This window comes from Parasteatoda tepidariorum, chromosome 7 (genome assembly GCF_043381705.1).
Source record: "Parasteatoda tepidariorum isolate YZ-2023 chromosome 7, CAS_Ptep_4.0, whole genome shotgun sequence".
NCBI lineage: Eukaryota > Metazoa > Arthropoda > Arachnida > Araneae > Theridiidae > Parasteatoda > Parasteatoda tepidariorum.
Window position 1 is genome coordinate 13,401,438 of NC_092210.1, and position 15,872 is coordinate 13,417,309.

The 15,872-nt window shown below is 26.5% G+C and overlaps 1 protein-coding gene and 1 long non-coding RNA gene across 2 annotated transcripts in view; one reads left to right on the forward strand and one right to left on the reverse strand.

The window, feature by feature from the left end:
- LOC139425986 (uncharacterized) overlaps positions 1–15,872 on the forward strand; it is a 62,817-nt gene that overhangs the window by 24,477 nt on the left and 22,468 nt on the right. The window lies entirely within an intron of this gene.
- LOC107457346 (tyrosine-protein kinase JAK2) overlaps positions 1,452–15,872 on the reverse strand; it is a 40,398-nt gene continuing 25,977 nt past the window's right edge. The window contains exons 15-17 of the mRNA XM_016075489.4: positions 13,385–13,506; positions 10,698–10,864; positions 1,452–9,645 (exon numbers count right to left, since the gene is read on the reverse strand). Of these exons, the coding sequence (XP_015930975.1) occupies positions 9,294–9,645; positions 10,698–10,864; positions 13,385–13,506 (641 nt within the window). The 3' untranslated portion in view covers positions 1,452–9,293. The remainder of the gene's footprint in view (positions 9,646–10,697; positions 10,865–13,384; positions 13,507–15,872) is intronic.

A 15,872-nucleotide genomic window follows, 5' to 3' on the forward strand; every position in this document is an offset into this window, starting at 1 on the left:
GCATCAGTGTGTATGTTCTGGTTAACTGTCCGAGTTTCCAGAATTTTGAGCCGAGTGTTGTTCACAGAACAATTGTTGGAGAAGATACAAAGTTAAATAATTTAAATGTTTTTTGTTTCATTTCAATGTAAATAAAAAAAGACAAAGAAATATAGGCTATTATTTATCATTTTGTAGTTGATTTGTAAGCACTATGGCTTTTATTTTTGATAATTTCGGGATTTAAAGAGCACCCTGTTTTAGCAAGTGAATATCTTCGGTTGCCAATTTCTCATACAAAAAAATTCTAAGTTCTTATTCTTTTCCAAAAGTCTGAGAAACCCCACAAAAATTGAAAATAATCTATGAAAGGTAACAATGTGAGGTCCCGTGTCATGCGGTATGCAATCAGCAGATTAGGAAATTGTGGGTGGTCATTGCATTTACAAACATAAGATGTTGTAATGCATAATATTAAATAGATTCAATCTTTATATTATCAGGTAAAAGGTTTGAGTTTCCAGAATTGTCAATAAGAATGGTATTAAGTTAAATAACAAATAAAATTTTGATATTTCTTTAAGTTTAATGTGATAATTATTAAATATTTTCTAGTTAATTTGTGAGAATTCTAGATTTTTCCCCTTCCTTGGTGGCACAACATCCCATTATGGGCTCTAGTCTTTTCCAGAATTTGATTCCTGACTTTGGTATTGGTATTTAAGCTTGAAAATTTTTATTTATTTATTATTTTTTTTTAAAGTTTAGATTTGTTTTAAAGTTACCTGTCATACAGTTCAACCACTTTGGGGTTTTGACCATCGTCTCTTTCAAGTGCCAGATTGTTTGACTATGATAACTTTTTTTGGTAGTTTTAGAGGCATTAACTCTGATTCATGTCCAACCTGTGCACCTTGATGAAAGAATTATAGCTCTTGAGATTTTATAATATCAGCCCACTTAGTAAAAAAAAGCACTCTGATTTAGCAAGAACAAAGATTCAGTATCTTAATTCTCATTACAAATGAGCTTAACTGTATCCTTTTATAAACTTTTCTTTTAAAATTATAAAGCAAAATGTAAATAAATAAATGAAATAACTACATAAAAATTTCAGTTAATAAATTGAATAGCAACTATAATTTAAGATATTCTATTTATTAGAAATTGAAAAATTTATAATTTATGAAATGATTGAGCTTTTAATGATGACGAAATAAATTGATAAAATGAATGAGAATTGAGAAATGATTGTAAATTGATGAAATGATTTAGCTTTTGAAGATGATTTTTTTAAAAGATTAATAAAGTTTAAAATAATAATAATCACAGTACCTTTTAATCTTATAAGTACTGATACAGCCGGCTATTTGTTAATTCAAAATAAAGCTACGTTAGTTTTATTCTGTAAATAAGTACGACATTTTCTTCTTCTTAAAAAAGAAAAATTTTATTTACATAGTACATCAGGGAAAATCTTTCCAATAAATATGCACTTCATTTCACAACAGCAAAATACATCTCTAATAAAAAATAACAATTTTGAAATAAATTAGTTTCAACTCCTAAAAAATTCCACATGCCCTTTTAATTTTTCAAATACTAACACAGAAGCATTAAAATACAATACATTTTCAGATACATACATAGCACGTAAGGGTTACAAATGTAAATCAAATTAAAATGAATTGTATGAAAGACTAGATAAAGTTTTAACAATGCAAATAAAATTGATATTTTAAAACTGAATTAATGTAAATTTTTAAATATATATAAAACGATTTATTTACATTTATGCATTGAGTTAGCAAAAAATTTATAAAATTGAAACTTACATATATAAGAAAAGGCTGTTCAAACATTATGTAAGCACTAAAAAACAGGAGGGAGTTGTAATCTGCTTATTTTTGTTGAGAAGGAAAAGGAAGTGTATGAGCAATGAGGGACCTCCCTGTCCATGTGGTCTGACCACCAAAGGCTCTGTAGCAGGGAGGTAATTGGTTTGAATCCTGCCTAAACCTTCAATGTATCTTTGTTCTGTTCTTCTTTAAATTGTGCTATCTCTTCTTCAACTTTACAAAGCTGTTCTTTGATTAGAACGTACAAGTATGCATATGTATGTGTGCTAATTAAATTAATCTGCTTGTGTAGGATAATAAATTCCCTTTTTAATCTGAGAAAAGAACACTAAACTTATACAAACATGGAAAGGGCAAGTACTTATTTTTTTGGCAAAGAAAAATAGTGAATTCCTAACAATCTTTTATAATATTTATGATTTATATGTTATTTATTCATTTATTTTTTGACAGTCCAAAAGAGGAAATTCCAAATTCTACATAATATTAGTGACTTTTTAATTTTAGTTTTATTATTTCGTTTTATAATGGGAAGGAAGGAGTTCCAAATCATTCACATAATATTAACCCATTTTTGGACAAAGGTGCATAAACGCAACATTTCGATAAATATTTTTTTACTCACTGTGATGCATATTTTCTCACTAATTTTATTTTTTGGCTATTGTCAACAGTTTTATTCCACTTGAAATTAATCATAGGTTTTTATGATGGATCAAAGTTGAAAGTTCTGCAAATAAAATAAAAACAAATTTCATAAAATAAACTAGTTTTCAAATAAATGGTTTAATTATTAATTTAGTCAATGGTGCATATATGCAACATTTTATTTCTTAAATAAAATTGTTTTTATGCATGAAATTTTTGTGTGTCTTATTGAATGTAATTAAAGCATATTTCAATGAAAATAATATTTCATTATTATAAAATTTCTAAATTAAAATTTTTTATTATTATAAAATATGTTTGGCCTAAAATAGGTTAACGGCTTTTATATTTAATTTATTTACTTAACAAGGAGTAAGAGGGAGTTCCGAATCATTTTATAAAATATTAGTGACATTCTTATTTTATTTATTTATTTATTTTTTTTGAAAAGTGGAAAGACTAAGTTTTTAAACAACTTAATAAAGTACTAGCAATGTTACTTTTTTTTTAATAAAAAGAGAGAGGGTATTACTAAAAATATGCTATCTAAATATTTGTACCTTATTTATTTTTTTACACAAACTGAGAAAGAAAGTTACAAATTTCCAAAAAATATGCGTCTACATACTATTTGAATGACCCAGTTGGCTGAATTCAATTAGACGGTTCTTGATGGTAAAAAGTGCTTAATTGAGTTAAACCCACATTGTAGCATAACACAGGTGCATGATGAATTACTCCAGAAATAGTTAATTTATTAAAAATATACACTACAATGCAGTTAAATTTAATTGAACATAATACCTAAATTTCATGATACAGAACTGGTAAATTATATAAAACACATTATAATCGGAGGAGAAAATTTTTTTCAAAAATATCTTATCAGATTTTTTAACTGCAATAAATTTTTACACCTTTAATAAATTCAATAAATTTTAATAAATTAAATAAATATTTACAAAATTTCTTAGAGTGATTTGATACTTATCTTATGAGCATAATAATGATACCTTACAATAGATATTTAAATACACCAATAAATTTTATATTAACATAAAAAGTTCTAGTTATGTATAAGTTAATATAATGGTAGGCATTTGTAGATGATAATGGTGGGGAACATAATTTTTAAACAATTCAATATATTTTGCCTTAAAAATTTGTAATTTTAGTCAACAAATACACTGTAACAGTGAAATGAACTTATATTTTTACTAACTTCTCAAAGCAACTTAATACATTATTTTGCACATTACAGAATCCTTGTTAAGTCTACTATACACTGAATGAACAATATAATTAATGAAATAATATATTTATTTTACATATTATATTTAATAAAATTCAAGTATACATTGATAAAATAAAACTGTTTCTTATAAATACATTAAATTGGAGAAAGTTGTTTAAATTTCAAATAAGAAAATTAGATATATTTTGAGCGTAAAAATATCACATTTCCAGTATGTTCAAAAAATTGTATCATTCAAAAAATTGATATTTATATCACAGAAATATCCCATTTTCATAGACGAACACAATAACAGTAAATAAAAAAAAATAATCACAGCATTGATTATAAAATAAATTCATTACCAATAATATAAGGAACATAATACTCATTAAGATTGTAACTAGATAATTACATAAATGTCTTATTTCAAAATTAGAAATTTCAAATTGCATTAAAGATACTTTATTATTAAGATAGTAAAAATGCATACTAATCAAAAACTTACAATACATACTCAACGAGCACAAATACTTTGGAAATATTTAAATTTCCCAATGTAAAAACAAAAAAGAATGAAAAATTAAAAAAGACATTTATTTCGCAATATGGACAACACAGTTTCATTAAATGGCTATTTACAGTGAATCATATCATAATTCATGAAAATGAATTAAAACTTATCTAATGAGATGAAATAAGATATATATTTGAAATAAAATAAAAGACATAAATAAAATAGAAAAAGTAATTGAGAGATGATAATTTTTTTTTAAAGCTTAAAGAATCAAATAATTTCCTTTAAATTCTCAAACTTTAGGCCCATCATCTAAAATTTTAAACTTTAACATTATCTTTTAATTAACATTACAATAGTTTTAAAAACGATTTAACAATAAATGCTTGAAATTAAACTTTTTCAATTTTAAATATTTGCTACTGTACATAAGTATTTTAAAAATAACTATGAATAATAAAATATTTCAATTTGTCAATACATTTTTAAAAACTTTTTCATAAGATTTGCAAACTTCCTAAAATATAATCAAAAAAAGAAGAAAAAAAAGTTAAAAAATGAAAATCAACAAATAATGATGTTGCAAACAGATGTTAAATTAATTTGCACTTATAACAGTAAACTTGAAAATGTTAGCAAAATATTAATTAGGAACTAATTGCACACTTTATAACCAGCGAAATTGAATCCATTATTAGTAAAAGGCATTTCAAACACAATCAATCAAAATTAACATTATCAAATACACAATAAATAAATCTCTTAATAACTACTAAAATAATAATTTAAATTACAGTCAATCAATTTTGTGAAAAAAATATCTTTCTAAATTTCTTTATTTGCCACAAAGAATTAAACAGCCCTAAAAATTGTATCAGCATAATAGAACAATGTTTATACACTTTTTTTTTATCACTCGTGATAAAAATGTAAATGAAGATTTAACTTATTTATAGATTCAACAATAAAATTTATTCCAAATTTTGGCTATTGAAAAATGCTAAACTATTTAACAATTTTGAGGAAGAAAATTAAAATTTCTGAAGAAATAAAACTAATAGCAATTTTTACTAAAATTCAGCAAGATAATGATAAAATAATAATCATTTACAAAAATGTTCTTTTAATAAAAAAAAAAAAAAATACAATTAAATATTAATTAGTCTATAATTAAATTATTTTTTTTAAGAACTGTAAGTTAAAAATATAATCATTAAAAAATAATTAATAATCTTTCAGAAACAACATATTTAAATCACTCTTAAGCTTTCAAAAATAAAAGCATAAATTGTTAAACATTAAGAAAGAAACATATTACATACTTGTATCAGATTATATTTAACTCCTTAATAAAAACAGGTACTGATAGTTTGATTTTTACCTTTATAAAAGCAGGTAATTCATATAACATTTGATTTATATTTGCTCAATAAAATCTGATTTAATGAATATTGTTAGATTTTTATCTCGAAATGCTAATCAGCAAAATATTACATAGCAGTTACTATTATGCAAGTTTCTTTACAGTATCTTTCAAAATTTAAAATTTTAGAAAAACAAAATATTTTATTACCTGGAATATATTATTCCCCAGTAATTTTCTCTCACTAAGTGAAGTATTCAAAAACTATTTGAAAAAGTAAAATATTTTTATAATAGTAACACCATATATTATAATTCAGAAAAATACTGTAACAACAATAATCACATTTACCGTGCTTTTGAAATTCATGTGATTACTAGGCATCAGGGCTCGAAAAAATTTTTACACGTGTTTCGAGGCAAATTAGTCTACAGAATGCATACCTTAATAAAAATTTTATATGCCAGAACATCTTTTTTGATTGCATATTAATAAAAACATACAATGGCAAGTATTATTAATCAGCCCTAAAAATCACAATAACAAGGTTAGATCATCAACCGTTTAAGTATAAATTAGAAGTATTAAGTATTATTATTGGTAAAAAAGTAATATTATCAAAATTAATTAGTATTATAGGCATATGTTTCTAATAATTAATAATTTTGACAATATCACTTCGTTGACAGCAATAATGTGTATTCATTGCCCTTCACTGTACATTGCACAATGCAAATGTACATTGCGCATTGCACTGTACATTGCACAATGCATTGCACAACATAAACATGTTACTTTCACATAATGTAATAAACTTTTATATTACTTTATATTCGGGTTCATAAGTCAGTGATTCCCAACCTTTTCATTGTTGCGGCACACTTTTAACAATTTCGAAATTTGACAGCACACAATGAAAAAAATTAGATTAAAAGTAGTTTAATTACCTATTTTACACTCTGTTAAATAGTTTGTGAAAATAATTTTGAATGTGAAATAAAATAATATATACAACAAAAGCACATTTATTAAGGGATTAATTATTTCTTTTGACCAATTTTTTATTAGTTAGTAACAGTTATTTTTTTGCTAGTCATTAGTTGTTAGGTTGTTTTCTATAATTATTAAGTTATTTTTCGTTATTTCTTGTTAACTAGTTTTTTTGCTAATTATTAATTGTTTGCTTAATTTTTGTTAGTTATCCTTTGTTAATTTGTTTTTTATATATTTGTTTTTTTCAGTTATCCTTTGTTAATTTGTGTATTAATTGTATAGCTTACTTTAATGATTAACTCTTGCAACATTTTTTAAAATTGTGTGTCATACAGTGTAATGCCCCATATCCGGACGTCCCTTTTCCGGAAGGGTCGATTTCCCGGACACTTTTTAACAATCAAAATAAACATTTCTTCAGCTTCTAGAGATCTATGCATTGAACCCATAAATCAACAGAAAAGAGAACAGAAGATCTACTAAGACCATGACGCTCCTCCTCTGGAATGCAGGAAAGAGGGGGGGATTTGTTTTCAAAAGAGCACAACTGAGTCCCCTCCCTCCCCCTTCCTTCCTATGCAACTGGTTAGTAAAAGAGGCATTTCCTGGAACCTTTTTATTTGAGTGTCAGGGGAAGAAGAAATACTGTGAAAAAGGGTAAACACAGCAAATGTTAAAGTGGAGGGGGAATCCCCTTTAGTCACACAAGAAAAAATAAAGAGAACCCAATCAGCATGCCACACCTTTATGCTTGATTGATAGCCAATGATGGGAGAGAAAATAAGAATTTGTCACTACCCCGCCCTCAACTTGAATGACAAGTAAGGAGGAAATGAATTTTTCTTCTCCACCTACCCACCTTAATGAATGACGGTAATTTCCCCTTCTTGCTTGAATCGTTCTAGTTCAAAATGGGGGAGAGAGCAATTAATATTTTCATAACTGAATATTTTTCGTTTTCTATATTTATTTTTAAAATAGCAATATATATTTTTTTTAAATATTTTGTTTATGATTGATTAGATATCATTCTAATACTAAAACATTATTGCCCGAAAAATAATGTTTATTTATTTTCTGCTTCTTAGATTCAGATCATTTTAAGCTTTGTTTACCTTGGAGGTCAATTATACGGAAAAATCAAATATACGGACTTCGGGAAGTCCCGCCGATTCCGGATACGCGACTTTCCACTGTATACAATTTAAACACTTCCATCTTATTTTAAGATTGTCAGAGCCAATACAATCGAAGACAAAGATGTTCACGCGGTTCAAGTGTGGAAAAATTATAAAAAGTATAAATATATATATACACTTTTCTTTAATTTAAACTTTACTCATAATAAAAAAAAGCATTATAATTTATATTGTATCATTTCTAATATTTGGCGGCACACAAAAGTGCCGCGGCACAGTGGTTGAGAATCACTAGCATAAGTCAACCCTCTATTTTTGATAACGGGATGTGGGATGTATAAGATGACCACTGAAAAAACCAAATATGAAACCTTAAAAAAAAAAAAAAAAAACATACACAGTTTAAAATATTTTACATTTTTTTCTATGGTTATGATACTTTTGGCCTCAAAACAAGATGCTATATGAGGCACCCACTATAATAAAGATGCTTTTATTTGAGGATATTTAAAAAAAAGTGTGGAATTATTTTTAAAAAAAAAGTGTGGATGAAGAGGATTTTTCGTGTGACTCAGCAGATGAGAACGTTGGTAGAATCCATTGTCTTCATAGCAAATACCGAGTACTTTTCTAGACTGCCTAAAGAGAATCCAATAATTTGGAAGCTTAAAACAATCTTTCCACAATTGCAACAGGTTTTTTTTAGTTTTTCTCGAAAGTGCAAATTTGTGACATACCCCCTTTCATGATCAATGAAGGTCGGACTTTATTTCTGGTGAAAAAGTCGTCCCCCTGATTTTCATAAAATTTTGACGGTTTGAGAAGTCGACTTATACACCAGGATATATAATTATTTTCTTATGTACAAGCAATATTGGTTAAACCTTTAAAAAATAATTAAAATAATATCTAGGGAAAGTAAAAAACAACAAGCTAACTTTGTTTGATATCACTTAATTACCTCATCGAGTCTACATGTAAATTTGTCAAGATTAGAGAAGTACTTAATCAAGGGAGCAGAATGTATCAGATTGCACAAACAAGGTTCAAGGGAAACACTGAGAGCCATGAGGAAATTTTTGGTCGAATTAAAAAAAAATTAGACAATACTTTTTATTATACAAAAAAGGTGAGTAGCTTTACACTATTTTTATCGGTAAAAAAAAAATTTGTGACAACTTTTACAATTATTAGTTTTAATTTTGATTCTGATTATTTTTAAAGCATATGCCAGTTCATTCAAAAATTGTGTAAAATCAAATAAAAAAATTTTTGTTACAAAAAAACTATCAAAATTTTTTAATAACAAATAATTTTCAATTTTGAAAAATATTTTTTAAAAGTTATAGTGACTAAAAAAAAAATGCTATAATTTTGAGAGAAAAACTGCATTCTGGGGAAATATTAACCTCTGTAAATTTTCTACGCATCTGTGCTCAATTAGCATTTTGCAGCATTTCTGATTTTAAACTTACATGCCTTGAGCAATATAATTTCCGAGCCCTGCTGTGCATCACATTTTATCTGAGAAATATGTATGAATATATATGCAATAAAATATCTATTTGATTGGATTATAAGCACCGTTCTCATCAAAATCATTCCAGAATAGTTCTCTCTTCAACGTTTCGAGTGTAACGAGAATATCAGAGAAAGATGGACGAGCGTGGGAGTCTGCCATCCAACAGTGTTTCATCAGGGTATAAACCTGGGCAGGACAATTCTTGGGATATTCAAGCCGCTTGCCTTCTGCCAAATATTGTCCCAAATCTTTATCATCAATACCTTTGCCTTCTTCGTCTTTAATTTGGGCGTTAGATCCATGTGTGAACATCTCCCAAAGTGTGATTCCAAAACTCCAAACATCAGATTTATGAGAGAACTTACCCTGAAGAACGCTTTCAATTGCATACCTAGTGAAACAAACGTAAAAATACTAAAAAAGTTGCAGTTTAAGCAGTTTTTTCAACATGACATCATAATTCCAAAATTTTTATTACGGTAATAATATATAATCGCAAAAATCTGGCGATGTCGAAGTACAGACCCAAAATTAAAGGATGCATTTGATTACATCATAAGCCCATGTGGGGTTTTGTTTCCTATTATTTTACAATTATTCTACATATTTTTACATGGCTTTTAAAATCTCAATGTTTTAATACATTATGACAGGCCTGTTTTGAGTCATATTGTTATCGTTTCACTCGTTTAAACATGGTTAAACCATAAATTCATGGTGTTATTCATTTTTTTAATACAATGTAGAGGATTTGCTACACACTTTTTAAAATGTTAACGTTTTTTTTATAGAATACTGCTACAACATTCAAATTATGAATTTAGATAATAACTTTTTAATGTGTTCGATTTCATCCCAAACACAGATGGTTTTTCTAGCATTGCGACAGATACCTACATAGTTTTAAAAACTCAATATTTTTAATATGACTCTTGAAATCGAATCATACGTTCAATTATTTAGTTTTTAGCATGTCACCCCATTCCCAATCCTAAATTTATATGGTCCTTTCAAACCTCTTTGGGCAGTAATTGCTACATATTTTTCTAAAACCCTGTTGCTTTTAAGAATACAATAGTATTATGAGACATGAATTTGAGTAAAAACAATTTGACATGCTCAATTTCATAATATTAACAGATGGTTTTAAACTTAATGATTTAATACAATATTATAATAACACAAGAATTTCCATATCTTAGCTTGAATTCAAAAAGATTTAACTAACCTTTTTATCATATTGAGTTTAAAAAAATTGTCTAGATTTTGGAGATTTCCAGATTTGAGAAGTCTGAAATTTCAATGTTAGACTGTACTTGAAAAGTCAATGTTCATTAAAATAATAGGTCTTAAAAAATAATTCTAAGCATATTTTAAGTTAAAAAAGGGTTGATAACTTTCAAAAAAGAAATGAAAACGTAAGAATTACATAAAATAAATTACCAACGTAATGGTAAACTTCTATCCGTTTTCAACTTATAATAGTGATTCTCAGTGATTTGAGCCAGACCAAAATCACTTATCTTTACATGATCTTCTGAGGCTACAAGAACATTTCGTGCGGCTAGATCTCTGTGAACAATATTATTACTCTCCAGATAACGCATACCCTAGGAAAAAAAATAAACAATGCAAGTTAATATTAAAAATTTTGGCAGCTAAGCAATATAAACAATAATATTAAAATAATTTTAAAGGGCCACAAAGAGGGAGTTGGATTAAATTTTCAAGGGCAGAAAATATTTGCTATTATACATATCACTACAAAATGATTTTTTGATAAAATTTTTCAAATGAACTAAATGAAAATTTACCTTAAAATAAAATGAATTAGCATGTTTCAATATTATGGATAGTCAACACATTATGAGTAGTTTTCCCCCAATTCAACAATTATTTATTCATGGTATAAATTAAAATATGGATATTACACTTCAACCATTGAAACTGTTTTACTTTAATGCTAAAAGATAGGAATATTCTTGGGTAATATGCTAAAAGTAACCTTCAGGAAAACTTACAAATTATTATAATATAATAATTTGCAAAACAACTTAATAAGTTTTATCTTATAAAGAAAAAAAGTTTGAAAGTTACTATATTCACATTGCTTGAAAAAAATCAGTCTGCAAATGAAGTATATCTACAATTTTAAAATTATCAATGTTAAATAATAGTTTTAATACTGACAATAACAATAGTTAATATTAACAATAGTCAATACTGAAATAACAGTAAACTCTTAATAAATTGAATTAGATGGCAGGAACCTTGTCCCAAATAAATGAATATCCTGGATAAGTTAAAATCATAGAGTAAAGCTATGCCCAGAATTTAAGGTAATTTTGATAAAAAATTTAAAACCATAAAATTATACTGTAAGAAAATAATAGTTTAATAAATACAAAAGGAGAGATTGAACATAAATGTCAAAGTAATATTTAGATTCACAATTATAGGAAAGTAAAATATAAAAATAAATAAATGAAAATAGAAATGTAGTTCACATTAGTGTTTTGTGAAGAATTAAATGATAGTAGTCTGTTTTTTATTTGTTTTCTAAAAATCTCATAAAAATAAAACTTCACCTAATTGGGGTCTAAGATTAACAACGAAAACGACACTACACAAGAAATACACACGAGAATCACAATGGCCAATAAGTGTTTTTATGGTCTAAGAAAATATCTTAAGTCAAGCCTAATAATGTCTTATACGATCAGTGCTTACATATGCATGTGAGACCTGGACAATGACCCGTGGAGATGAAGATATGATAGCTAGATTTGAGAGAAAGATACTGCGAAGCATTTTTGGTGGAATAAGTAAAAACGGTACCTGGTTTAGAGGATCAAATTTTACAAGGCATATAAAGAACCTGATGTCATTAAATTTATCAAAATTCAAAGGATTAAATGGGCAGGCCACAATATAAGAATGGAGGATAGCAGGACAACCAAAAAAGTTTTCAGTGCCAGGCCAACAGGTACAAGAAGAAGAGGACGGCCAAACCTAAGATTTTTAGACTGCCTTGAAAAGGACCTACAAGTTTTAAAGATAATAAACTGGAGAACCTTGGCTAAGGGAAGAATATCTTGGCATAGGCATGTCGAGAAGGCCAAGGCCCATCCTGAGCTGTCGTGCCAATGAGAAGAAGAAAACTTCTTCAATGGAAAAAAATTTTTTTTAGGAAGATTGACATGCTACCAATGTACTTCAAGAATAAATTTTGCTTTCAAACAATCAGAAACCAATGATTTTGGACTCTCTCCACTAATCTGAGCCTAGTTAATCAAGAATCTATATTTTGCAGAAAATTTTGTAAGTTAAAAAGAAAAATAATAACTTGAAAGCTAATTATATATAGGGTTGGTATTTTGTCCAGAAGAGACCTATTTCTTCCTGAAGAATTGAAAAGACATAAAAAAAAATATTAATAATAAAAAAAAACTGGACAAAATAAAAATGATTTATAGAATTGTTTAGCACCAAATATTTAGCTTAAATTTAAACAAATGAAATTTAATATAGTCCCAGAGAGTTAAAATGCTTTTGCATGTACATTTTTTTAAAATAAAAAAATTATTTTCATATTATTAATTTTTATTTTGTACAGAATTTTAAAATTTATACAACATATTATCAAAGAGTTGGTTTGACTATTCATTCTTAACAATACTTGATTACAAAACTTAGTATGCAATTTGCAATTGTAAATTCAATAAACATTTTAATATTCAATGTATTCATAGTAGTGTGACTAAATGATTTGTAAATTAAGTAGCATTAATAAAATATGATTATTATATTTTAACAACTTTTATATTGTTATAAAATTGTATGTAAAATAGTGAAGAACTACAATTATTTTAATTACTTTAGAAATTTACTAAATTTCCCAATAACTGTTTTTCAGTTAATCCTCATTTTTGCTTTTTACTTATTTAAAAATGATGTATTAACTAATTTGGAAATTAGTACTATTATTTAAATTAGATAGCAATTCTGAATTGTTTAAAAAATCGTTTTAATACTAGATATTTCCTTTTTTTTTAAATTTTTTTTTTTTTAAGTTTCTTCAATCTGGGTTGGAAGAAAAAAGCACATTTAGAAAGTAAAACTATTATTACTTCAGCAATTCCTACTGCAAAACATAGCATTTGTGTATGGGAAACTTCATCTTTGAGTCTCTTTACATAATCCAGTAGGTTTCCAGATCTTATATATTCCATGACAAGCATAATATCTGGATCTATAAAAATAAATGAAATAGAATATATTAGGATTTATTAAACATACTTTTTAAATGAAAGTTTATTTAGTAATTAAAAAATTTACTTTCCTTTATTTAGAATAATTTATATAAGAAATACAAAATATTTGTGTGAATGAACAGAGCTAATATTTGTATTACAGAAAGTAAAAACATTCACTACTATATAGATTTTTTCAATTATCAGTATCAGTTCAATTTTTTATCAATTACCAATTCAATGATCAACACTTTAGAGCAGCATTAAACAATAACTTTTCTTTTTGGAGCAATTTGGAGTTGCAATTTCTTCTTCTAGGTGAGGGTCAGTTTTATAACTTTAGAGTCATTAGTAACAATAGATAAAATTTAAAAGGACTTATAAAAAGAAATTTTTTGTTTGTTTCAAAAGTAGGATAAATAATTAAAGTAGGATAATAATATGATACAAATTTATACTCTGAATATTGAAACAAAAATGATATATATATATATATATATATATATTTGAATAAGTCCGAGAACAATTCTATGAAGATAGCCTTTTAATAAGAACAGCTAAGATGAATAGAAACAGATTATGAACAAAAATGCTTGTTTTGAAGAAGTGCTACGATGAATCATTTTGAGCAAATTTGTACAAAAATACTCGCTTTGGAGCACAATTATACTTGCTTTATTTTGCAAGTTGCAAAATTATACTGCTTTGGAGCACAGTTTTAATGAATTTGGAAACAGATAATGTGCAAAATGTTGCAAAAACGGCTATTTTGAAGAAGTGCAATGATAAATCATTATGAGCAAATTCATACAAAAATACTTGCTTTAAAATTATGATGAATTGGGACAGATTATGAGAAAATTTATTCTAAAATCTTTGTTTTAGAGTACAAATCGTAAGAATTGATATAGGTTCATAGAAATTTTTTGTAATAATCAATGTGATAAAATTTTTGTGTGAGCATTTATGCAGAAAACAAAACCAAATTTTTTTATTTTCCCAAGGAAAAATCTTTCTGCAAGAGCCTTGTAACGTTCTGCAATGCCGTCGCGATTATGCCATGGGAGTAATTATTACTATTTAAAGACAAATTGTGGCAAATCGTAGTAACAATTACATCACTGAAAATACTAGGCTAGGACCAATTTTATTTAGACATAGAAATGCAGGCAAAAAGTTTTCATATTTATTTTTTGAATACAGTATGTTCCATACATATTTTTTTAAATCTTTGTAAAAAACAAAAGTAAAAGGTTTATGGGTAAGATGTTTTAAATTAATACTTATATGACAAAAAACAAATTAAAATTTTGCAAATCATAGTGAAGATGAATGTTTGTTTGTCAGATAACTTAAATGGTCAGATGAAACTAAAAGGTGGAAAAAAAGTAATTAGAAGCACTATTCAGTTTTATCCAACAACCATAACTCTTTTGATACTTTCAATCCTCCTTTCAATGTGAATCACATTGATAGTGATGCATCAGATTTTGAAAATATTGTTTTGTTCATACTTAGATATTTACTAGCGTTCCCGTATGGATACATTTTTATGCTTCATTTCTTACAGGGATAGTTGAACAAAAAGGCAAATCAGATAGTAATATTTATCCTATGGAAGATAAAATATAGCTACCACATCAAAATAACAAGCGTAAATTTTTTTAAAATTATAATATAAATTTCAACCCTTTTGCGATGGAAGTTGCAAATGTGTGCTTATAATTGAAGAAAGAAGTTTCTTTCGTTAGCACCTGTGCAGGACTGGAGGGTTTCTGTTGTTAAATCTAAATTAATGCAATCACCAAAATATGAACACATTCTTTAAGAATATACAGTAAAGTAGATAAACAAAATATACTGTATAAATTTTTCATTCGCATATTTTATTTACTTAAGTTTTTTCTTGTTACAATACATTTTTACATAATTTTTGCTATTTCGAGTTTATATTTATGCTATTCATGATAATGATATGCTATTCTGCTATTTCCTGATAAAGATACTGTTTGAAAATATTTTTGTTTTCCTCACACTTGGATATTAACTAGTGTTCCCTAATAAATACATTTTTATGCTTCATTTCTGACAGGGATAGTTGAACAAAAAGGCAAATCAGATAAAATATAGCTACCACATCAAAATAACAAAACTAAAAAAATTAAATTTAATTATACTATATATTTTAACCCTTATGCGATGGGAGTTACAAATTTACACTTATAACAGAGACCGGGAGTTTCTTTCGTGAGCAGCTGTCCAGATCCGGAAAATTTTATGCTGTTAAGCCTAAATTAATGAAATCACCGAAATATGAACACATTCTTTAACAATATACAGTAAAGTACGTAAACAGCATATACTG